The sequence below is a fragment of the Schistocerca americana genome, chromosome 5, assembly GCF_021461395.2.
Source record: "Schistocerca americana isolate TAMUIC-IGC-003095 chromosome 5, iqSchAmer2.1, whole genome shotgun sequence".
NCBI lineage: Eukaryota > Metazoa > Arthropoda > Insecta > Orthoptera > Acrididae > Schistocerca > Schistocerca americana.
The window spans coordinates 282,072,312-282,096,569 of NC_060123.1; the positions used below are offsets into that span (position 1 = coordinate 282,072,312).

The following is a 24,258-nucleotide window of genomic DNA, read 5'->3' on the forward strand; positions in this document are numbered from 1 at the left end:
AAGTCTAATGCAGAGGCCATTCTTTGAGTTTTGTGGTGGTCGGTAAGAATTTTGGGCACCCATCGTGCACAGAACTTATGGTAACCCAATCTTGCTGTCACTATCTCGTACAAGAGAGTCTTAGAAATCTGTGGAAAACCAGTAGACAACTCCGACATTGAGAAACGTCGATTTTCACGAACTTTTGCATCAACTGTCTGAACGAGTTCGTCAGTCACCAATGATGGTCTACCACTCCTCTCTTCATCATGAACGTTTTCTCGTCCACTTTTAAATAAACGTACCCATTCACGGACAACTCCTTCACTCATAACTCTTGGTCCGTACACGGCACAAAGCTCATGATGAATAGCTGCTGCAGAATATCCTTTGGCTGTAAAAAACCTTATGACAGCACGCACTTCACATTTGGCGGGGTTTTCTATTGCAGTACACATTTCAAACTGCCACAAAAACTAAACTAGCGCAGGTACGACGTTCACTCGACCACGGCTTGATGCCGACTGACCTGTTGAGTGCGTGAACGCACAGATGGCGTCGCTACTCCCCCCACAACCCGCACTGTGACCAATCGGAGGTTACTTTCTGAACCGCCCTCGTATTTATTCCTTAATGAAATTTGTCATTAAAAATATATCACTTTTTCAAACCAACAGCTCAATTCACGGAAGCAATACTAGAAATAAGAATAATTTTCAAAAGGATTTAAAGTCACTTAGTCTTGTACAAAAAGGTGTGCATTATTCAGGAACACACATTTTCAATAACTTGCCAGCAGCCATAAAAAGCTTAACAACCAATGAAATTCAGTTTAAGAGAAGCCTAAAGGATTTATTGGTGGCCAACTCCTTCTACTCCATTGATGAATTTCTTAGTAAAACCAATTGATTTGTATATAAGTACAACATAACTTCTGCACAATTTCAGTGCAGTAATGTGTTCATTGAAAATTTGTGTGTGTGTGTGTGTGTGTGTGTGTGTGTAAGTATAATCTAACTTCTGCACCATTTCAGTGCGGTAATGTGTTCATTGTAAATAAGTATTACAGTAGTTGTATTACATGTTTATTACCTTATAAATAAATAAAAAACTTTTTTATTTTAAATTCAGTGCATTAGTATTTGTAAAATGACTCTTAGTGTTCATTAAAAAATGACGATCATTCCACTTGGGACCTGTGGAATGGTACATTAGCTTATTTGGTTTAGTTGTAAATATTTGTCATGTATTGTTGTTTTTCTGACATGTTCCACATCCTGGAGGACCTCCTCACTACGGATCAATTGGAATGAAAGTAAATTTAATCTAATATAATATAATCTTGGCAGTGTACCAAATTTCACCAGGATAGCTTCTAGAAGTTAATGCAATAAGCTATACTATAATCTAATATAATATACTATTGTATTGGTTATTGTATACTCTATGTAGTTACACACAATTAACCACAGCACACAATAATATGTTTAACTACAGACAACTTTTAAATGCTAATATCCTCCTCAGGCATCTCAAAGAATTCTTTAATGTCATAGAATGAATGATCTGACAGCTAGCTGTACCACTTAATTTAAAAAAAATATATCCATAGACTGAACATGAATTGGCAGTTTATTGAACATTTTGAGTTGGTTAACTTTGTGGGAATTTCCTGTTCTGTGGCATGGTATGTCTGAATTGCCCTTAACTCTGGCGTTGTGTTCATGTATTTCCCCTCTGGCAATAAATTCTGTAATATTGTTTTGTTATAGAGTACAGACACATAGATGTATAAATTTATAATTGTGAATATTCTTAGTCTCAAAAAAAGAGGACGACAGTTCTCCCTATGACCTCTTTTTCATATTATGTGTAAGACTTTTTTTTGTAATTTCAAGATGTTCTTGATGTGAGGGGAGTGCCCCCATATAATCAGACCACATGAAATATGTGACTGGAATAGCTCAAAGTATGTCACCCTAAGGTACTCTAAGCACACTACCCCCCTTAGTTTCAAGATAAGGTATGCCACCCGAGATATTTTTTCACATACATGATTGACATGTTCCTCTCAATAGAGTTTAGAGTCAATGTGAATACCTAAGAGCTTTACCAACTTATTGCTTACTTCATTTGATGTTCCAATTTAAAGTTGTTGGGCTTTATCAAGGTTGCATAGGAGCTTATTGGCTGCAGACCAGTCCAGGGCCTTATCAGTTGTTTCTTTTGTTAGTTTATTCAGATCTGAAATATTCTGATGTGAGGTAAGTAGTGTTGTATCGTCAGCATAACACACGACGGGGTGGGCTATATTTTTAGGTAAATCATTAAATAGCTACAATGAAGATGAAGGGTCCAAGGATAGACCCTTGTGGTACATCTGTGCCGATTTCCATTACGCAAGAGTTTATATTTCTGACTGAAACGAATTGTTTTCAGTTACTTAAATAAGAATTTATCACAGCTAAAGTGCTCCCTCTCACCCTATAAAATTCTAGTTTCCCCAGTAGTATGTCAACAGGAATGCAATTGAAAGCTTTGCTTGGGTCACATAATACCAGTGATACCATGTTATTGTTTTCAAAACTGTTTAAGGTTTGGTCAGTGATTTCCAAGATGGCCCCTGTTGTGTTTTTCCCTTTACAAAAACCAAACTGATTGCTACATAGGATATTGTGTTTTTCAAAGAAGCTGCTTATTTGTGCGTGTATCAGTGCCTCAAATATCTTTGAGAATATTGGAACAATGGAGACTGGTCTGTAGTTTCGGGGAAGATGTTTGTCCTCTTTTTTAAAAACTGGGTCAACTTTTGATACCATAAGTACACCTGGAAAAACTCCAAATTCTACACATTTATTAAAAATGAGGGAAGGGTAAACTGACTTTTGCACAAGTGACACTTTCTAAATCCATGCTGATGTATAGACAGAAGCATCTCTGTTTAAAGGAAATTCAGTATATTTGAGTGTAGAATGTGCTCAAGAATTTCTAACTTCTATCTGCTGGTAACCTGTTAAAGACCTATGTACTGGAATATAAAACTCCACCTTGGTTCCTTGACAAGACTGTTAGACTATATGGAGAGTAATTTTACTTCTAGCATTGTTGTTGTGAATTCCAGAGTTCATCCTAAATCCACTTTTGTTGTTGACCATAAATAGCTTTAGGGAGTAAATGTACTGGCATATGAATGTAAGAATTTCAAACTTCCTGAGATTCTTCTGCATGATATTCAGTTACCAACTTTACACAATATTCTTACCACATTTTTCTGTAGAATGAATACTTTTCTGATGTTAGCTGTACTGCCCCAGAAGATTATTCATACTTGCCACATTACTAGTGAAGGGCAGTAGTGACCATTTTTCCTTTAAAAATAATTATTTATTGAAGTTGCATACTCGCATAAATTGTTCCACTGGCTAAATCATTTTCAACATATCAGTCATTTTCAATAGCCTGTGAGTAATTCTTGGCCTGAGGTTATGTCAAACATGTCAAGAGTGACCTTTTGTCTGAGGCTCTTACCAGTGGACTGACTAACATGAGTGTATTGGTGTGAGACCCATACAAATTGAGACTCTCAACATATTTTGATACAGCCTTAGGTCAGGAATTCTAATTGGGCTATTGAAAATTACTGACAAGTTGAAGACAGTGTAGTCATAAAATATTTTATACAAATATTTGACTTCAATACATCTTATTGATCGGAAACTGTACCATGTGATATTTTGAGCAAACATGTGCAAATTGTGACAGCAATTCTAGCCATGCAATGAGATTTCTAAGTGCAAAGATGTAGAAATGAGGTATTTGGGCAATTTACCCACACTTTCATTATCTAAGTAATTTTAATAGTTTTGAATTTCATAAAATTAGTGTATGTAGGGTTAAGGATTTATGCTCCTTGCTGTTTTTGGGCACTATATCAGTGTAATTACATCATTAGAAAATATCACAATTTTTTGTGTCTTCAATAGTTCTAGATAAATCATTTATGAAAATCATGAACAGGAGCAGGTAGGATACCATATTTAATGTTTCCCAACTCTCTGTTTAATTTTATCTCTATAGGATGTGTGAGTCTATCTACATAAGAGAAATTCCTTTATTGCCATAGCATTTGAGTTTCTCCAACAGAACTATATGATCTACATAACCAAAGATTATGAAGGAACAGTTTGTTAGTGGCACAAATGTATGAGTTTCTTGCCAAAGTTTCTGATTGCTGATGTGTCAAAAATAAATGATGAAACATGAATGGTATAAATAAACATTGGCAGTCTGGCCTCAGTGGCCAGAGACAGTGGTCATGATTGTATGAGTTGTGCTGGTGAGAACATGTGTTTGTTACTTACTTTAGAAGAAGTCCATTTAGCTGAAAGCTCAGTTGTAGAACTGTCTTTTCGTTATGCCTGTCTGAAACTCAGTGTTTCCTCTACATGGTGAGTAGCAAGCAGTCCATCCTTTCCATAATATTGTCATCACCATTTTTGTGTGCATGACAGAAAAATGCCTAAGTCTAAACATATTGTAGATGAACTGGATTGAAACAAGTGTAGTTTGTTTGACAGTTACTGTTTAGAGAAGACAGAAATATCTACTACTTTCTGTTTCCACATGAAGCTTTCTTTTATGAATGTTCCAGCTGTTAAAAGTGTATGATAAATGAGAGTTATTCTCAACTCCATACAGTGGCAGCTCTTTAGCATGTACAGTTATTCACCAAATAACCAACCATGTGTTTATATTGACTTGAAAACAATGGCATCTGAAACTGGATAGTAGAGTAAAACTTTTAAATTGTTTATTTTGAGCTTTAAATTGTTTTCCTCCTTTCACAGATGTACAAATAATTATAGTTACTCATTTTTTAGTATCTTCTCTTGTACTTCGTCAGTTCTTTATATTTGTAGGTTGCTCCTGAATTAACAGCACTAACAACAGCAGTTATGAAAATGCTTGAACATTTTGGATGGACATATATAAGTGTTGTGTATTCTGCAGCAAAAGAAGAGTATGAATTTATGTTTCAACACCTTCAGAAAACTGCAGCTCAGTCTGGAGTGTGTTTTGCTCTTGAAGAAGGCTTAAAAACTACAGAGGTATGTCTCAACTACTGTGTAAGGTGCATCTCACCTATTCTATTTAAGCAATTCCCTACTTCATATACAGCTTCAATTATTGCTTTCAGCGCAGGCATCTACTTAATGCTGATTGATTTGCCAAACATCTTGTCATTATCAGGTGAACAGATTAAGTCTGGATGTAGCTGTGTTCTGAATCTTTGCTGCCAAGTAGTTAATGTATCCAGCTATTGTAGCATATTGTAAAACTGTAACAGTATTATGAAAGTGTGGCTTCAGCTGCCAGAATTGCAGTCACGTGTGTGTATGAGTTGCATTTGCATCACTGTGTGTGTGTGTGTGTGTGTGTGTGTGTGTGTGTGTGTGTGTGTGTGTGTGTGTGTATGTGTGTGGTCTATTTTTGACAAAGGCCTTGTTCGCCAAAAGCTTATTTTGTGGCAGTCTTTTTGTTGTGCCTATCTATGACTCAGCATCTCCACTAATGGTGAGTTGCAACTATCGTTTTCCTAATATTGTTACATTCCATCCTGGATTTTCTGTCCAAATGGTTCAAATGGCTCTCAGCACTATGGGAATTAACTTCTGAGGTCATCAGTCCCCTAGAACTTAGAACTACTTAAACCTAACTAACCTAAGGACAGCACACACATCCATGCCCAAGGCAGGATTCGAACCTGCAACCGTAGCGGTCGCGCGGTTCCAGACTGTAGCGTCTAGAACCGCTCGGCCACCCTGGCCGGCGATTTTCTGTTATTTGATAATGTAAGACTGTCAGCTTCTGCATTTAAAATGATAAATAATACAGTGAAACAAAAAATCGAAATTTCGGAAGATGTTATTTCCATTGTAGCTATTAATATGAAAAGTGAAGCTATATGAAGTGAAATACAAGCCATTAATTCATCAGGCTACTGAAAAGTATAAGAGATATAGGAAAAAACACAATTTTCTTTCATCTGGTTACAGTTTTACAATAGTGTCTTCTGTTTTTAGTTTGCATGTTCTTCTATCTTATCTGAGATTTGTTCTTTGTGACCTGTGGTCTCTAGACTTCACTTTTTCTTTTCTTCTCACATGCTGTTCTGATTCCTTTCTTCTGATTGCCACCTCTCAGTGTTTTGGCCAATGTTTTCTCCCACAATATCCTTGTCCTTCACAATCAGAGTGTCACTCATTACCGTAGATTTTCTATCTTCACAATACTTTTCATATTTACACGCAACCATTATTTGCTCTGATCAACATGCATTTTTCTTTATTTTGAATAGTATTGGAAATTGCTCAGCTGCACATACAAACTGGAATCAGTATTTAGTGTCACTTCTTACAGTGCTGTATCCTACACTGTTCTAACAAATGCATAATTCTTTTTGTGATAAATCCCACATCATCCTTTTTGAACTACTCTTGTAGTTAAAAAGTAATTATTAACTGTACTTTCACACTATTATCTAATTGCTGTTTGTGCTATGAACACTTTTTCTTCTGTCCCTGGCTCAATTCTCTCAGGAAGTTTTCAGCATATGAGACAGTTTCAGCTCAATGTACTAAGGTCCTCAGAACTGACTGTTTCTGTGCTGGGTGATGGAAGCTGGTGGCATGCAGATACCGATCCGTGTGGTTGGGCTTGCAGTAAGTACTATGACGTAGAGACCCATTGGGTTTACGGTGGACAAGCACGTCCAAGAATGGCAGGCAACCCTCCTTCTCTACTTCCATTGTGAAGTTGATGTGGTCGTGGATGCTGTTCAGGTGTTCCAGGAACTCGTCTAACTTTTCTTGTCCATGTGGCGAAATGATGAAGGTATCGTCGACGTAGCGATAAAAACAGCTCAGCTTTGCAGGAGCCATGTGCAAGGTGATGTCTTCATTGAAACTCTGTGAGCAAGACTGTTATTCACAACCTTCTCTGCTAATCATTGGAATGAACCAAATAGGACCTGAGAGCACAGGCAACAGGAACTGTTTGTTCTAGCATGTGCCACAATCTATAGTGGTTGCCAAAATAGCCTCTTCAAAATGTTGAATGAGGCCCCAAGGTATACGCACTGAGTGCACCTGATGTTCCTTCTCAGCCCTAGATACCATTTCCATTAGGGACACCATATTTCACTGTATGTTCAAACCACTGATGATAATAGACATTTGCATTTATCGCCTTTTGACACAGGACACAGCAGATTTCCCAACCGGCCAAGTTAGTATCATTGGCTGAGTTTTAGTTTCAGTAGAAGGTAGCACCTCAGACTTGTCAGTAAAGGGGTTGGATGTAACATCTTGAGCTCCCTGGTCCCTGTCTCCCTTGTACATCCTTAATGCACCATTGACATGGCATTCACAGTCAAGTGGACAAGTATTGATGGATCCTTTATTTCCTGCAGAATAGTACCTTTGATATCACTGGTACATAACACTCAGAGCCTTCATAACACATCCATTGGTGACAGCTTGTAATTGCTTGACAGTGGTTAGAGCAATTTCCAGCTGCTTACAAATAGTAACCAACTCATCCCCTGCCAAAGAACACCAGACACAGAGGGTTGCATTATGCTTGATGTAGTATTTCACTGAACAGTAAACAAAAAACTTATGCCTGATACAATATGTTACAGTACAGTAAACAAATAGCTTTAAACTAAACTTGCTGATTCTCTTTTAATCTAAGTGTCTCATATGCTACAATTACATCACCAATAGCCTTTTAGAACTAAAGGGATTTACAGCCAAAATGGGATATCTGTTATGACAACAGAAAACTTGGTAATAGTTTTACTGTTTCTCTGAAATGTCTTTCAGGTTGTAGTCACTAACAAATTTCACAACAGTGTTAATTTATGATAATGCAAACAATATGTCCTTTTGTTTACAGAGAAAACTAATGTGACATGATTTTACTTATTTACTGTAACTGCAAATCACAAACGCTGATTTACTATGAAACAGATCATGCAAAATGCTTGTATCTTATGAAAATCTTTGCAAACATCTGAAAATTCTGAAAAATATACCTTTTTTTGCTCTGTAAACCTCTTAACTGGGATTGTGTGTATATTCTTCACTGAAATTGCTTATTTCATTGTGCCCTGCAGACCACTTGACCTTTGATAACATAGATATAGCCACATAGATATAGCCACAGGGGATGGAAAACTGGTTAGTAATTGGTAAAATGATGCTGCAGTTGGTAAATTAGAACACAGTATAGAAATTGAATAAATATGAAGGAAACGATTTTATTATGATCTATTCCTACCAGGAATGATACTATCATCCACCAAGTTTTGCTTGTAGATTACTACAGTTAATATTCTCCAGTCTATTTAATGAATCTAATGTGAAAATAATGATTTTATGTAGAAAGAAATAATCACCCCAACAACACATATTTATTTAGTTAGCACCTCATTATTCTTTCAGCTGTGTTGTGTGCTGATTGTGATATTGGGCAGGTCCATTGTTTGGATTAGATTTGAGATATACTACATAAAAGCATCATCCATCAAACATAAATCCTAGCTCATTCTGCTTAAAATCACATGTGTAAATGTGAAATGTACGTAAAGGCATATTTTCAAAAGTTACCCATAAAAAATAATTACTAAAATGAGTATGTAGCAGCTGGAGACAGTTCACTGCCAGTAACTTAAACAGTGTCAGTATGCTCACATAAAATGTCTACTTAATAGTGTCAACAGTAATACAAAAAGGATAGATGGATACTCACCATATACAGGAGACATTGAGTCACAGACAAACACAACAGAAAGACTGCTAAGTATTTTAGTTTTTGGCCAAAAAGGCTTCTTCTGAAGTAGAACACACACACATCCACATGAGTACAACCAACATACACATGATGACACTCAGTTTGGTGTGTGTGTGTGTGTGTGTGTGTGTGTTCTACTTTAGAAGAAGGCCTTTTGTTCAAAAGCTAAAATATATAGTAGCCTTTTTGCTGTGCCTGTCTGTAACTCAGTGTCTCCTTTTTGTGGCTCCTTTATAAAGTGAGTAACAATCTATACTTTTCATAATATTGTTGTTATTTCATCCTGGGCTTTCCATTGTTTTTTTAGTTTTACTTAATAATGTAGAAAGAGACATTATTTATGAAGAAAACTTGCTGAGCAGACTTAATGATTTATTAACTACTTTTTTCACAAGAGCTTGAAAGAGGGACATGACTAACCTAAAATTTAGGTTGCAATTACTTGAAAGGGACCAGACTGATGTTAGCAAAATTATTTTGTGATAAACTTTCTGCTGACTACTTATACTGTATGTCAATTATTAACATTTAAAATAATTACAGTAATGGAAAATTCAGCATGATATGATGAAATGTAAATATTTATATGGGGATGTATCATTATTCAGCAAACAGAGAATTCAGTGAGCAGCAGACAGGCACGTTTACAAGGATTATCTTTTGAATGATATAATTCTTCAGATAACTGACAACTCTCTCTTCAGTATTTCCATGCTATAGCCTGAGTAAGGCCACAGTGGCAGGAAATTGTGTGTGTGTGTGTGTGTGTGTGTGTGTGTGTGTGTGTGATGAGAGAGAGAGAGAGGAGGGGGGGGGGGGGGGGGGGGAGCAGCAGAGGGGGAAGAATAGTGGGCTGTAAGTGTGTTAGATCTCTCTGAGAGATTCAACTCATAACTATCTATTAGATAGGAAACACTTCCAAATATTCTAAAAAATTGTATTTATTTGATCACAGACCACCTTTTGGTTTCTTAGCCCATCATCACACAGAATGTGATGTTGGCCTAAGAGGCAGAAAGCTGGTCCATGGTGAAATAAATATAATTTTGCAGAATTTTGTTCATGTTATAATTACATTGTTGTATGTGGTAATCTGCTGTTTCCTGTATTCTTTGATAAGTTAACAACATCCCAGATATTGCTTCCTGTTGCAGTTCCTTTACATTTTTCTCTAATTCCGTTGTGTGCCTCTACGCTCATCCTTTTGCCTGTTTGTTTGTGTTTCCATCCCGAAGGACTCACTAATCTTTCATTGCCATCTACTTTCATTAGACCAACAGTTGTGTTCCAACTTCATTAATAATCGTTCATCTTCTGCCAGTGGACTGTTTCAGTCTACTTTCTGTTGGTGTCATTTATTTTTTCACTGCATGCCTAACCTGACATCTTTTTCCTTCTATACCTGATTTTGTACACAAACCTCTATTTTAACAGTGTAAGACAGGGACTCATTTACGTACAGCAAAAATATAAGTGCTTCCAAAGTTGAACCCTGTGGAATATCAGTTGAAATTTGTCTCAGTCAAACGATACATGATGAAAGCTGTGTGTACTATCTGACATAATCATTTGCTTTCTGTTAACTGAATAGGAAGTAAACCACTTACTCATTGTACCTTGAAGGCCATGAACCTTAAGTTTATCTAAAAGACTGTTGTGATTTGCAGTGTCAAATGCCTTAAACAGATCAAAAAATTCCCAGTAGGTATTACCATAGCATGGAAACTAATCCTTGGATCTGAAGACTACTCAAATCCTTATACGTACAGTGCCTGCTATGTGTTATAGCAATTGGTAAGGAAGTTTAAAAATATCCTCAATAGCCAGCAGTTTAATTTACATATAGTTACATTTATCAACAAGTACATTTTGTCAACATGACACTTGTGCGAGACAATTATTTATATTATGATATTATATTAGTTCATTATCATAATACTGAAATTTACCTGCAGTGCTCCAAATTAAAAATTGAACATTCAAAAAACAACATTTCATATATTTTATTATTATTTCACAGAACATGACTGAAGTGTCCAACTTGGTGAGGCTCCTTGTGGAATCACGTGCATCTGGTGCCAGAGGTGTCCTACTGCTCCTCTCTCCAAATGACCTGCAATTATTAATGCAAAGTGTTGGACAAGCCCTGGGACATGGAACACTTAGACGAGAAGACCTTTTTTGGCTTGTTGTTAATGTTGACGGAGAAGCACAACACATTCTAGAACAATACAGAAATTTTCTTAGTGGAGTCCTGACATTTGGGTAGATTCCTTTCCATATTCTTTAAATTATTTTATTTAGTAAATTTTATACACTACTATAGTATTACGTAATAAGCATATGAAGGAATATGTACTATGACCTTTTTTTTCTACCTACCTGTTAATTTAATGACATCAGTAATGGAGCCCTTTAAATTTAATGCAACTACGTGCCTGCTAAACATGAGAAGGCATGAATCATTTCATTTTTTCTGATAATATCTGGTAAAAAAAAGAAAAGAATGTTTTGCACTACAATTCCTGTCACAACAAAATTTGATGAGATTATCAGCCAACATTATGTGCACAGATTCTTTCCACATGTAACTCATATGTATGATAATAATGGTTTATATATAAAAACAAAGATGAGGTGACTTACCGAACAAAAGCGCTGGCAGGTCGATAGACACACAAACAAACACAAACACACACACAAAATTCAAGCTTTCGCAACAAACTGTTGCCTCATCAGGAAAGAGGGAAGGAGAGGGGAAGACGAAAGGAAGTGGGTTTTAAGGGAGAGGGTAAGGAGTCATTCCAATCCCGGGAGCGGAAAGACTTACCTTAGGGGGAAAAAAGGACAGGTATACACTCGCACACACGCACATATCCATCCACACATACAGACACAAGCAGACATATTTAAAGACAAAGAGTTTGGGCAGAGATGTCAGTCGAGGCAGAAGTGTAGAGGCAAAGAAGTTGTTGAAAGACAGGTGAGGTATGAGTGGCGGCAACTTGAAATTAGCGGAGATTGAGGCCTGGCGGATGACGAGAAGAGAGGATATACTGAAGGGCAAGTTCCCATCTCCGGAGTTCGGATAGGTTGGTGTTGGTGGGAAGTATCCAGATAACCCGGACGGTGTAACACTGTGCCAAGATGTGCTGGCTGTGCACCAAGGCATGTTTAGCCACAGGGTGATCCTCATTACCAACAAACACTGTCTGCCTGTGTCCATTCATGCGAATGGACAGTTTGTTGCTGGTCATTCCCACATAGAATGCATCACAGTGTAGGCAGGTCAGTTGGTAAATCACGTGGGTGCTTTCACACGTGGCTCTGCCTCTGATCGTGTACACCTTCCGGGTTACAGGACTGGAGTAGGTGGTGGTGGGAGGGTGCATGGGACAGGTTTTGCATCGGGGGCGGTTACAAGGATAGGAGCCAGAGGGTAGGGAAGGTGGTTTGGGGATTTCATAGGGATGAACTAACAGGTTACGAAGGTTAGGTGGACGGCGGAAAGACACTCTTGGCGGAGTGGGGAGGATTTCATGAAGGATGGATCTCATTTCAGGGCAGGATTTGAGGAAGTCGTATCCCTGCTGGAGAGCCACATTCAGAGTCTGGTCCAGTCCCGGAAAGTATCCTGTCACAAGTGGGGCACTTTTGTGGTTCTTCTGTGGGGGATTCTGGGTTTGAGGGGACGAGGAAGTGGCTCTGGTTATTTGCTTCTGTACCAGGTCGGGAGGGTAGTTGCGGGATGCGAAAGCTGTTTTCAGGTTGTTGGTGTAATGATTCAGGGATTCCGGACTGGAGCAGATTCGTTTGCCACGAAGACCTAGGCTGTAGGGAAGGGACCGTTTGATGTGGAATGGGTGGCAGCTGTCATAATGGAGGTACTGTTGCTTGTTGGTGGGTTTGATGTGGACGGACGTGTGAAGTTGGCCATTGGACAGGTGGAGGTCAACGTCAAGGAAAGTGGCATGGGATTTGGAGTAGGACCAGGTGAAACTGATGGAACCAAAGGAGTTGAGGTTGGAGAGGAAGTTCTGGAGTTCTTCTTCACTGTGAGTCCAGATCATGAAGATGTCATCAATAAATCTGTACCAAACTTTGGGTTGGCAGACTTGGGTAACCAAGAAGGCTTCCTCTAAGCGACCCATGAATAGGTTGGCGTACGAGGGGGCCATCCTGGTGCCCATGGCTGTTCCCTTTAATTGTTGGTATGTCTGGCCCTCAAAAGTGAAGAAGTTGTGGGTCAGGATGAAGCTGGCTAAGGTGATGAGGAAAGAGGTTTTAGGTAGGGTGGCAGGTGATCGGCGTGAAAGGAAATGCTCCATCGCAGCGAGGCCCTGGACGTGCGGAATATTTGTGTATAAGGACGTGGCATCAATGGTTACAAGGATGGTTTCCGGGGGTAACAGATTGGGTAAGGATTCCAGGCGTTCAAGGAAGTGGTTGGTGTCCTTGATGAAGGATGGGAGACTGCATGTAATGGGTTGAAGGTGTTGATCTACGTAGGCAGAGATGCGTTCTGTGGGGGCTTGGTAACCAGCTACAATGGGGCGGCCGGGATGATTGGGTTTGTGGATTTTAGGAAGAAGGTAGAAGGTAGGGGTGCGGGGTGTCGGTGGGGTCAGGAGGTTGATGGAGTCAGGTGAAAGGTTTTGCAGGGGGCCTAAGGTTCTGAGGATTCCTTGAAGCTCCGCCTGGACATCGGGAATGGGGTTACCTTGGCAAACTTTGTATGTGGTGTTGTCTGAAAGCTGACGCAGTCCCTCAGCCACATACTCCCGACGATCAAGTACCACGGTCGTGGAACCCTTGTCCGCCAGAAGAATGACGATGGATCGGTCAGCCTTCAGATCACGGATAGCCTGGGCTTCAGCAGTGGTGATGTTGGGTGTAGGATTAAGGTTTTTTAAGAAGGATTGAGATGCAAGGCTGGAAGTCAGAAATTCCTGGAAGGTTTGGAGAGGGTGATTTTGAGGAAGAGGAGGTGGGTCCCGCTGTGACGGAGGACGGAACTGTTCCAGGCAGGATTCAATTTGGATGGTGTCTTGAGGAGTCGGATCATTAGGAGTAGGATTAGGATCATTTTTCTTCGTGGCAAAGTGATACTTCCAGCAGAGAGTACGGGTGTAGGACAGTAAATCTTTGACGAGGGCTGTTTGGTTGAATCTGGGAGTGGGGCTGTAGGTGAGGCCTTTGGATAGGACAGAGGTTTCGGATTGGGAGAGAGGTTTGGAGGAAAGGTTAACTACTGAATTAGGGTGTTGTGGTTCCCCCGGAAACCATCCTTGTAACCATTGATGCCACGTCCTTATACACAAATATTCCGCACGTCCAGGGCCTCGCTGCGATGGAGCATTTCCTTTCACGCCGATCACCTGCCACCCTACCTAAAACCTCTTTCCTCATCACCTTAGCCAGCTTCATCCTGACCCACAACTTCTTCACTTTTGAGGGCCAGACATACCAACAATTAAAGGGAACAGCCATGGGCACCAGGATGGCCCCCTCGTACGCCAACCTATTCATGGGTCGCTTAGAGGAAGCCTTCTTGGTTACCCAAGTCTGCCAACCCAAAGTTTGGTACAGATTTATTGATGACATCTTCATGATCTGGACTCACAGTGAAGAAGAACTCCAGAACTTCCTCTCCAACCTCAACTCCTTTGGTTCCATCAGTTTCACCTGGTCCTACTCCAAATCCCATGCCACTTTCCTTGACGTTGACCTCCACCTGTCCAATGGCCAACTTCACACGTCCGTCCACATCAAACCCACCAACAAGCAACAGTACCTCCATTATGACAGCTGCCACCCATTCCACATCAAACGGTCCCTTCCCTACAGCCTAGGTCTTCGTGGCAAACGAATCTGCTCCAGTCCGGAATCCCTGAATCATTACACCAACAACCTGAAAACAGCTTTCGCATCCCGCAACTACCCTCCCAACCTGGTACAGAAGCAAATAACCAGAGCCACTTCCTCGTCCCCTCAAACCCAGAATCCCCCACAGAAGAACCACAAAAGTGCCCCACTTGTGACAGGATACTTTCCGGGACTGGACCAGACTCTGAATGTGGCTCTCCAGCAGGGATACGACTTCCTCAAATCCTGCCCTGAAATGAGATCCATCCTTCATGAAATCCTCCCCACTCCGCCAAGAGTGTCTTTCCGCCGTCCACCTAACCTTCGTAACCTGTTAGTTCATCCCTATGAAATCCCCAAACCACCTTCCCTACCCTCTGGCTCCTATCCTTGTAACCGCCCCCGATGCAAAACCTGTCCCATGCACCCTCCCACCACCACCTACTCCAGTCCTGTAACCCGGAAGGTGTACACGATCAGAGGCAGAGCCACGTGTGAAAGCACCCACGTGATTTACCAACTGACCTGCCTACACTGTGATGCATTCTATGTGGGAATGACCAGCAACAAACTGTCCATTCGCATGAATGGACACAGGCAGACAGTGTTTGTTGGTAATGAGGATCACCCTGTGGCTAAACATGCCTTGGTGCACAGCCAGCACATCTTGGCACAGTGTTACACCGTCCGGGTTATCTGGATACTTCCCACCAACACCAACCTATCCGAACTCCGGAGATGGGAACTTGCCCTTCAGTATATCCTCTCTTCTCGTCATCCGCCAGGCCTCAATCTCCGCTAATTTCAAGTTGCCGCCACTCATACCTCACCTGTCTTTCAACAACTTCTTTGCCTCTACACTTCTGCCTCGACTGACATCTCTGCCCAAACTCTTTGTCTTTAAATATGTCTGCTTGTGTCTGTATGTGTGGATGGATATGTGCGTGTGTGCGAGTGTATACCTGTCCTTTTTTCCCCCTAAGGTAAGTCTTTCCGCTCCCGGGATTGGAATGACTCCTTACCCTCTCCCTTAAAACCCACTTCCTTTCGTCTTCCCCTCTCCTTCCCTCTTTCCTGATGAGGCAACAGTTTGTTGCGAAAGCTTGAATTTTGTGTGTGTGTTTGTGTTTGTTTGTGTGTCTATCGACCTGCCAGCGCTTTTGTTCGGTAAGTCACCTCATCTTTGTTTTTATATATAATTTTTCCCATGTGGAATGTTTCCTTCCATTATATTGATATCATTAATTTGAATCCAACAATTACGTTTATAATAATGGTTTATTTGGATAATATAAAGAGTACTTGACATACATGTAGTAGACAGGAGTGTTGTTCCCACATTAACATATCATCCTTAATGGATCTAAGGAGAGTCAAAGTCTTGCCAGTATGTTGTCATAAGCATGTTAAATAACACCTCAGTGTTCTAATAGAAAACATCAACCTATACACATGGAATAATGAATATTTCACTGTGCTATTGCCATTTTGTGTGATGACTCATGTTGGACTCTCCTTTTCTATTTCCCAAAATTGAATGGGATTCATGTGCTAAAATGTTACCCACTTCTATTCTGATTTTTCTTCTTCTTTTCAGTCCACAGAAGAGACCAGTAAGAGAATTTCTGCAACATTTGTGGCAACTGCAACTAGGAAGCAGAAGATCTGAAAAGAATCCATGGCTCCATAAATATTATCAGAAGGTAATTTTTGGTAGCCTGCACTAGCAGCTATTACTGAAAGTCATACATGGGGTTATTAAAATAATGGAAATGCCTGTGTGTAAGAGCACAGCATTTTTGTGAGCTAGAAACAATGATAATTGAGTTTCTCAAAAGTTTGTTCTTTTCTGCAGTGGAGGAGGGCAATGGAGTGAAATCTACACAACTTGAATGGCATTTTTTTATTATTATTATGCAGATCATTTTCACAAGAACTCACTACAATTTAAACATACCATAGATTTACAAATAAGATATATTTTCTTTACAAAAATGTAGTCACACCATGACTAAATGATTTTTTTTTATCTTAACCTACAACAAACTTTGATAAATATATCCCAACCACGTACTGGTACATACTCATAAATTAATCTAAGGAGTAGAAGGAGTGTCAAGTAGCAATTATTTATATTTATTTTTAAAACTTTATTTATCTTTTAGCACTTTTACTTTACAAGGTAAGTGATTAAATAAATTTTTAGGCACATTCTTTGTTCCTTTCTGTCCAAGAGTAAGGTTAACTTGTTGCTGTTATAGTCTTCAGATCAGAGACTGGTTTGATGCAGCTCTTGCTATTCTGTGCTGTGCAAACCTCTTCATCCTCGAATATCAATAACTGCTACAAACTACATCCATTTGAACCTACATACTATATTCATCCCTTCATCTCCCTCTTCTGTTTTTACTCCCCACACTTCCCTCCTCTTCCAAACTGACTATCCCTTCATACCTCAGGATGTGTCCAGTCAACAGTCCCTTCATTTAGTCAATCTGTACCATCAATTTCCTTATTTCCTAATTCGATTCAGTACCTCCACATTAGTTACTTAATATACCCATCTAATCTTTAGCATTCTTCTATAGCACCACATTTCAAAAGCTTCTATTCACTTTGTATGTGAACTGCTTATCAGCCTCATTTCACTTGTGTAGAAGGCTACACTCCAGACAAATATCTTCATAAAAAACTTCCTGGCATTTAAATATTAAAAGCTAACAAATTCCCCCTTTTCAGTCATGTTTTTTGTCTTATTGTCTGTCTGCATTTTATGCTCTCTCTACTTCAGCTCTTATCAGTTATTCTGCTGCCTAGATAGCAAAACTCATCTGCTAATTTTAGTGTTTCATTTCTTGATCTAATTCTTTCACCACCTGGTTTAATTTGGCTACATTCCATAACCCTTGTTTCACTTTTATTGATCTCACATATCGAAACCCATTGTTCCTAACGGACTTATCACTGATGTCAGCCAGGTAGAAGTGGGCATGACCTTACAGCAAAAAATACACAGATCTTTGGAACTCCTGTAATTTTGTCTAGGCAGCTTAGAGACGTGCGCACTAGATGCAGTGCTGTAGGTATGGAGCTGTTTGCTATGTACCAAGCTGTCAAACATTTCCATCACAATTTGGAGACCACCGATCATTTGCTTCTATTTTAAAGTGAACAACTGAACTTGTTTTTTATTTTTATTTATTTATTTATTTTTTTCAATGTCAATGCTTCCATGCTGAATTTATGGCCTAGTTTACTACAGATGTGCACTACATTGAGGGCCACTACAACACTGTGGCAGACTGCCTTTCCAGGAATATAATCAGTGTAGTCATGGTGAACTGGCCTAAAATTTCAGGGGACCAGCTGGTGGATGCATTTATACATCAGTTTCTCCGTGATGGCGCATCTTCATTATTTCAGTTGACCCATCTGCCAGTGGATGGATCTGGAAGTGATATGTGGTGTAACTGCAGTAGCAGCTGTCTAAGGCCTTTAATCCTATAGAAATATTGCCATGAGTCTTTAATGCCATTCACGACTTGTCTCACCCTGGCATCAGAACCACAGCAAAACTTGTGTCAAATAAGTTGGTCTGGCTTGATGTTAATAAAGACAGCTGCATGTGAGCACATTTCTGTGTTTGTGACAGAAAAACAAAGTTTCACAGAATGTGCACACAACTATTCAGGATTTTCCTCTCCCTGACAACATGTTTTACACACATCTATTTGGATCTCATTGGCCCGTTACCCTGTATGATGGTCACAGTTACCTACTTACTATCGTTGATTGTTATACCAGATGGCCAGAGGCTGTACCACCTGCAGATATCACGGCTGAATCCATTGCGAAGGCGTTTGTGGCCACCTATTTTTCTTCTCATAGAATTTCTCTTACAATCCCCAAGGACCACAGCCATCAGTTTCAGGGTTGTCTGTTCAGGGGTCTACTTAACCTTTGCGAAATTCAAGCCAATAATGGCATGGTGTAGTGCATGCACTGCTCTGTGAAATCTATTTCTATGTGCCACAAAGAAGGTCATTTAATTCATTGACAAGGGCTTTCCTAAGCATACGGATGACCATAAAGTACGATTTGTATTGATTGCCAGTGCAGTTGGTATTCAGTGAACAGCTGCTTGTGCCTAGAAACTTTATCACACCAACACTGCCTATAGCTCAGCTGTCCTACGATCAAGCAGGTTCTCTACAAAAACTTGAGTTGCTCATACAAGAACTTCAGCCACATAACCCACAGCACCAACAACAGTGTCAGCCTTTCAGTTTCAAATATTTGAAAATCACAATGTATGTTTGGCAGTATGAAGACACTGTATGTCAGCCTCTTACTCCTCCAAATTCCACCCCTTTGCAGTAATATCAAGATGAATTAATACCATCATCATCCACAAAGATGGCACATATGAAATTGTGTCCATTGAGGGACTTAAACCTCCTTTTCTTGACATTTTGGCAAACTAGTGTGAGAGCAGTTCTCTGGCATTGGCATCAACACAACAACAACTTGCAGCAGCCACACCTCCCTCTGCTCTATACCTCGCATCACCCATGAAGGGACAGTCATACTTACCTAATCCCCACCCTCTCCCCCTGCCCCTCGTACTTCTCCTGTGATAATTTGTGCAGGCAGACTGATCACACGCCTATCATGTGGACTGACAGCAGTGGGGAAATGTCACACAACTAACCAAGATTTCTGCTAGTATTTCTGCACTGTCTACCCTTCACTCATTCTAAAATAGCCCAGCCATGTCCCCACTCCAGCCGTGTGCCACAGGCACGTGTTGGTCACCTCCCTCAAAAGTCCAAGTGGATTTTTCTGGAAACTTTTTTACAGAAGGGAAAAAGCTGCCATATTCCTCCCTCAGGTAAGACTGACCCAAGAATAACTTTTTAACTATACATCCAATTTTAACTGTAAATGCTAGTAGGGAGTAAATGGACTGGCATTATAAATGAAAGAATCCTAAGGTTTCTGAAGGTAATAGCCAAGGATTGTATGGACATGTTTGGTGGGCTCTTGTCTTTTACAACTTACATGATCCTTAACAAGGATTACAAATTCCTTGATGATTGTGCCACAATTCACACCACTTCAAGCGTAGCCTTATGAACTTATTGATGAATTTCAGAAACTCCTCTGATGTGCACACTAATGAAACTTGAACATTTTCCATTATCTGTGTCCAGTTTTAGAATGGATAATCTGGCAAAAATTTCTTCACTTGTCACTGCTGATGAAACTGAATATTGCACTACATTATGAATGGTAAAACATATGTATTTGAGTTGCACACATCCATTCTGTGAGATACAGTAGCTGCAGTGCTAGTATAAAGTAGTTGACGAGAACAATTTAGCTGTGTTTGTGGATGCTTTCTGTACTAGTTTTTTTCGAGAAAAAGGCATTGTCTCAAAGATTAACAGTGTTTTCAGTCTTGTTTGTACGCATTGACAATTCATCCCTAGCCTGGAGATTGAATTGTTAACTTTACTGCATCCATGATTTACATTCCACAAAGTACTTTCCAGTACTGTATTTAAATAAACCGTTTACAGTGTGTTTAATTCAGATGTTAACCATTGTTTCTCATCACTTTTGTTTGAATTTATCCTCACCTATCTTGACTGATAACTACATTTAGGGGGCTATTCAAGAATTTCTTGTGTGAGATATCTGCCTGGTCAACTTCTTCCAAGAACTCTTCCTATATATCTTCTCTAAATTGTTTGACTAGAGTTATTGTTTATTATTATGTTCAAAATTTATGCCATTTATAATTGATTTAAGGTATAGTTTATTTTTATCTACAAACAATTTTTTTGGCAATTTTGCTTGAATAGTTGAGAATGTTACTGTTGAGATTAAGTTAAGGTGAATGAAAGCAACTTATGCACACTTAATAGGTCCTGGCTTACATGAAATAAACATACAGTTACTTATCCATCTGTTAAACAAAATATTTTGATACCCTCTACAATTGCCTTATAATCCTCAATATGTTTCTTATTGATGGACTGCACATACTTAGGAAAGCTAGGTTGCGTGTTTACAGTTCATTTTTCTACAGACTACATATATGTTATGGTGACCATCAATAAAAGTGAAACAAGGGTAATGGAATGTAGTGAAATTAAACCAGGTGGTGAAAGAATTAGATTATGAAACGAGACACTAAAATTATTAGATGAGTTTTGCTATTTAGGCAGCAGAATAACTGATAAGGGCTGAAGTAGTTTTTGTATCTGTTTTTTCTTTGTATAGTGACTTGAACTTTCTCTATGCTTGGATATTAGGTATTGTTTCATTCTGCATTGAACTTGTGATCTATTTTTTAACTACAAAAAAACTAACTAAAATTTAATTGTTTTTGTATTATTCAAATTGTATCAGTAATAAAATCATTTTAAGTGATAGGTGTCTTCCTAGCAATAATAAATATGTCAAAAGTTACTTATTATTTACTAATAGCATTCACTATGAAGTAAAAATGTATTTAATAAATCCAGTAATGAAAATATATTTTTTAGGTATCTCACTGTAATGATGCAAAATGTAAACATTTGGTTGAAGTAGGCAGCTACACTGACTTCAATGTGATACAAGCTGTGTATGCAATTGGGAAAGCATTTCAAAATATGGCAAATGACATGTGTTTTGTCATGTTTAATTCTACATGCATGGAAAATATAGAGAGGTAATATAAAAAAAACTACTTTAATTCATTCTTAGTAGTAGTTCCATTATTTTCTAAATGTGTCTTGCAGGAAGTAATCTTCAGTATGAAACAGCAGTCTGTAGTGATAAAAAGTTGCTTACTAGATGGAGACAAAAAAGCTGCACAAATACTAACTTTCAAAATGAGAGATTCCCTCTTCCAGAAAGAAGGGGAAACAGCTGAAGGAAAGGAAACAGTCCACTGACATATTAATTGTTCACTTTTAAGAAGACTCTCAGTGTTGTTGCTGATGAGAGTAGCTGCTTTGATAGAAGTTAAAAGACAATATGTGACTTCAGACCAATATTCACTTGTTTCTGGCCACTACAAATGTTAGCTTTCAATACTGTGTGTTAGTACATTGACACTGTTGTAGCCATATTGTTTCACATATCAACATTAGCCTGTGATTATGATCAAGTATAGATACCTGAAACTAATAACATAGCTTGCTACTTACTGTAAAGAAGACACGTCAAGTTGCAAGCAGGCACAATTAAAAGACACTCACATATAGCTTTTGGCCACAGTGAGTGAGAGACTACCAACAGATGCAGCATTAGGAGGTTGTGGGATGGGAAGGTGGGGGAACAAGGAACAAAAAAGAAAAAAAAGGAGAGGAATGGGGAAAGAAGGGAGGATGCTTTGGCATAGGACTGTAAATTGTGGGAGATGAGAATGGGGAGGAGATTAATTGTTTCTTTTTCTCCCACTTTCCTGTTCCACAACCTCCTTATGCTGTGCCTGTTGGCTGCACATTCCACCACACAGCTTCCTTCTCTCTCCCTACCCATACACACTATCTCTTCCCTGTCCCCTCCAGATTGCTACTTGCATCTCACATGATGTTGCATTCTGGCACAAGGTGCTGGAGTCGACAGTCGTGTGTGCGAGGTGTGCTTGCTTGTGTGTGTGTGTGTGTGTGTGTGTGTGTGTGTGTGTGTGTGTGTGTGTATGTGTGTGTGTGTGTGTGTGGGTGGTTGGGTGGGTTGGGGGGGGGGGGGGGGGGAGGAGACGGGGAGCGGAAGTTGTGCGACTGTCCTTTCTATTGACAAAGGCTGTGGCTGATAGCTGTATGTGAGTGTCTTTTAATGATGACTGTCTGCAACTTGACATGTCTTCTTTAAGGTAAGTAGCATTCTACCTTTTCCTACACTGTTGATATTCCTACCTGGAGTTTCCACTGTTTGACTAATAACATAGCTTCATTTATGAGTATGTAGAACTACTGGGTACAGTGTCATCTGCTGGCTATGGCTGACTAGGTTGGCTGCACTGAGAAATTTGTCAGTAGTGCAGGATGCCATTTTACTTCTATTGAAATAGCTGCTCCTGTCACCCACTGCACCAAGAGTCTTCTTAGGGTGAGCAATTATTGGTCTTCGTCACCCCTTGTCTTCACATGTGCATTCTTCTCAACCTCAGATCTGACCTGCTTTTGGTTCCAACCTCCACCAAACTACTCTTCTTCCCTGTGTACAGAAAGAATTAATACTTCTGGAAGCTAGAGTGATTTTTTCTGGTTTTATATATTTATATCACAGTACATAGAATTTTGTCTCCTTATGGAAAGCACTGGCCAGACATTCTACTGGTGGACAAAAAATGAAACTGGCCCAGAAAATATTTGTAAGATTCACATGGTGTTGACTTATGTTAATGAACAAGAGAACTGCCCGTCACAAAAAAGTGATGGAAACTAAGATTTTGTTGCCCAGTTGCCTGCTGTCACATGTCTGTGAATTCACATCTCATGCATACTCTATGCTGGATACTTTGCTGTGTCATTACATCTGAGTGAACGAGAGGAGCAGATGTGTTTAGTGACCAGTTGAATGCAACACAAAATGATGCTCACTTAGTGACAAAATGGGCTCTGTAGTGAATAAAAACTGTAACTACCCAAAAAGAGTTTGATTACCTGAAAACATTGCTGGAGTTAAGAAAGTGCCGGGAACAAAGTCCAACAAAATCTCAATGCTGTTTGTCTGTTCAACTAGGTATTAAAATATCATCATGTCAAAATATTGTCAAAAATGACCTGCATCTGTCCTCTTACAAATTCATTGTTGTGCATGAGCCTCTGGATGAACATTTGTATGTCCTGCCAGCAGTTTCTGAGTGTAGTGGAGTCAGGATTTTCAAATCATCAGTTTTTCATTTCTTCAGATGAGGTCTGGTCCAGACTGTAAGGATACGTGAACTCACGGAATGTGTACCATTATGCATTGAATTCGTCGAATATGTACCATTATGCATCAATAATTTGAAGACCACTCCATACTTTCAAGACTGGAGTTTGGTGCACAACGTTTGGTATTCACATCATAACACAATTCTTTCACCAAGCTATTAATGCTAAATGGTATGTCCAGAAACTATTTATTCCATACATGGATCAGCCCAAGGAAGATGAATGGCTGTAAGGATATTTTCAGCAAGACAGAGCAACAAAACACACTGCCTTGACAGCCTGGTCATGTGTGCATGAGGTGTGGTGTTCATTGAGGTGAGGACAGGCAAGAGAGCCAGTGAAGTCTCCTGGCCATCTTGATCACTTGATTTTTCTACCTGTAATTTTTACCTGTGGGGCAAATTGAAGGGTCATAACCTCCACAAAATGGAAGAACTACAGCAGAACATTGAAAGTGATATTGGTGCTGTCCCTAAGACATAGCTGCTACACATGTCTCACAGTCTGATTAATTGAATACAGTGAAGATTCAATATTAATGGTAGTCATCTCCGGCATCTTCTGTGATGTTCAGTTACAAGGATCAATCTTGCCTCAGTCTTATACTAAAAACTTTTCAGAC

The 24,258-nt window shown here is 39.4% G+C and overlaps 1 protein-coding gene across 1 annotated transcript in view; it reads left to right on the forward strand.

Moving 5' to 3' along the window:
• The first annotated feature begins 4,293 nt into the window (after positions 1 to 4,293).
• The window catches only part of LOC124615672, a 69,899-nt gene continuing 49,934 nt past the window's right edge, over positions 4,294 to 24,258 (forward strand). The window contains exons 1-5 of the mRNA XM_047143699.1: positions 4,294 to 4,427; positions 4,899 to 5,087; positions 10,856 to 11,100; positions 16,298 to 16,403; positions 21,255 to 21,421. Of these exons, the coding sequence (XP_046999655.1) occupies positions 4,425 to 4,427; positions 4,899 to 5,087; positions 10,856 to 11,100; positions 16,298 to 16,403; positions 21,255 to 21,421 (710 nt within the window). The 5' untranslated portion in view covers positions 4,294 to 4,424. The remainder of the gene's footprint in view (positions 4,428 to 4,898; positions 5,088 to 10,855; positions 11,101 to 16,297; positions 16,404 to 21,254; positions 21,422 to 24,258) is intronic.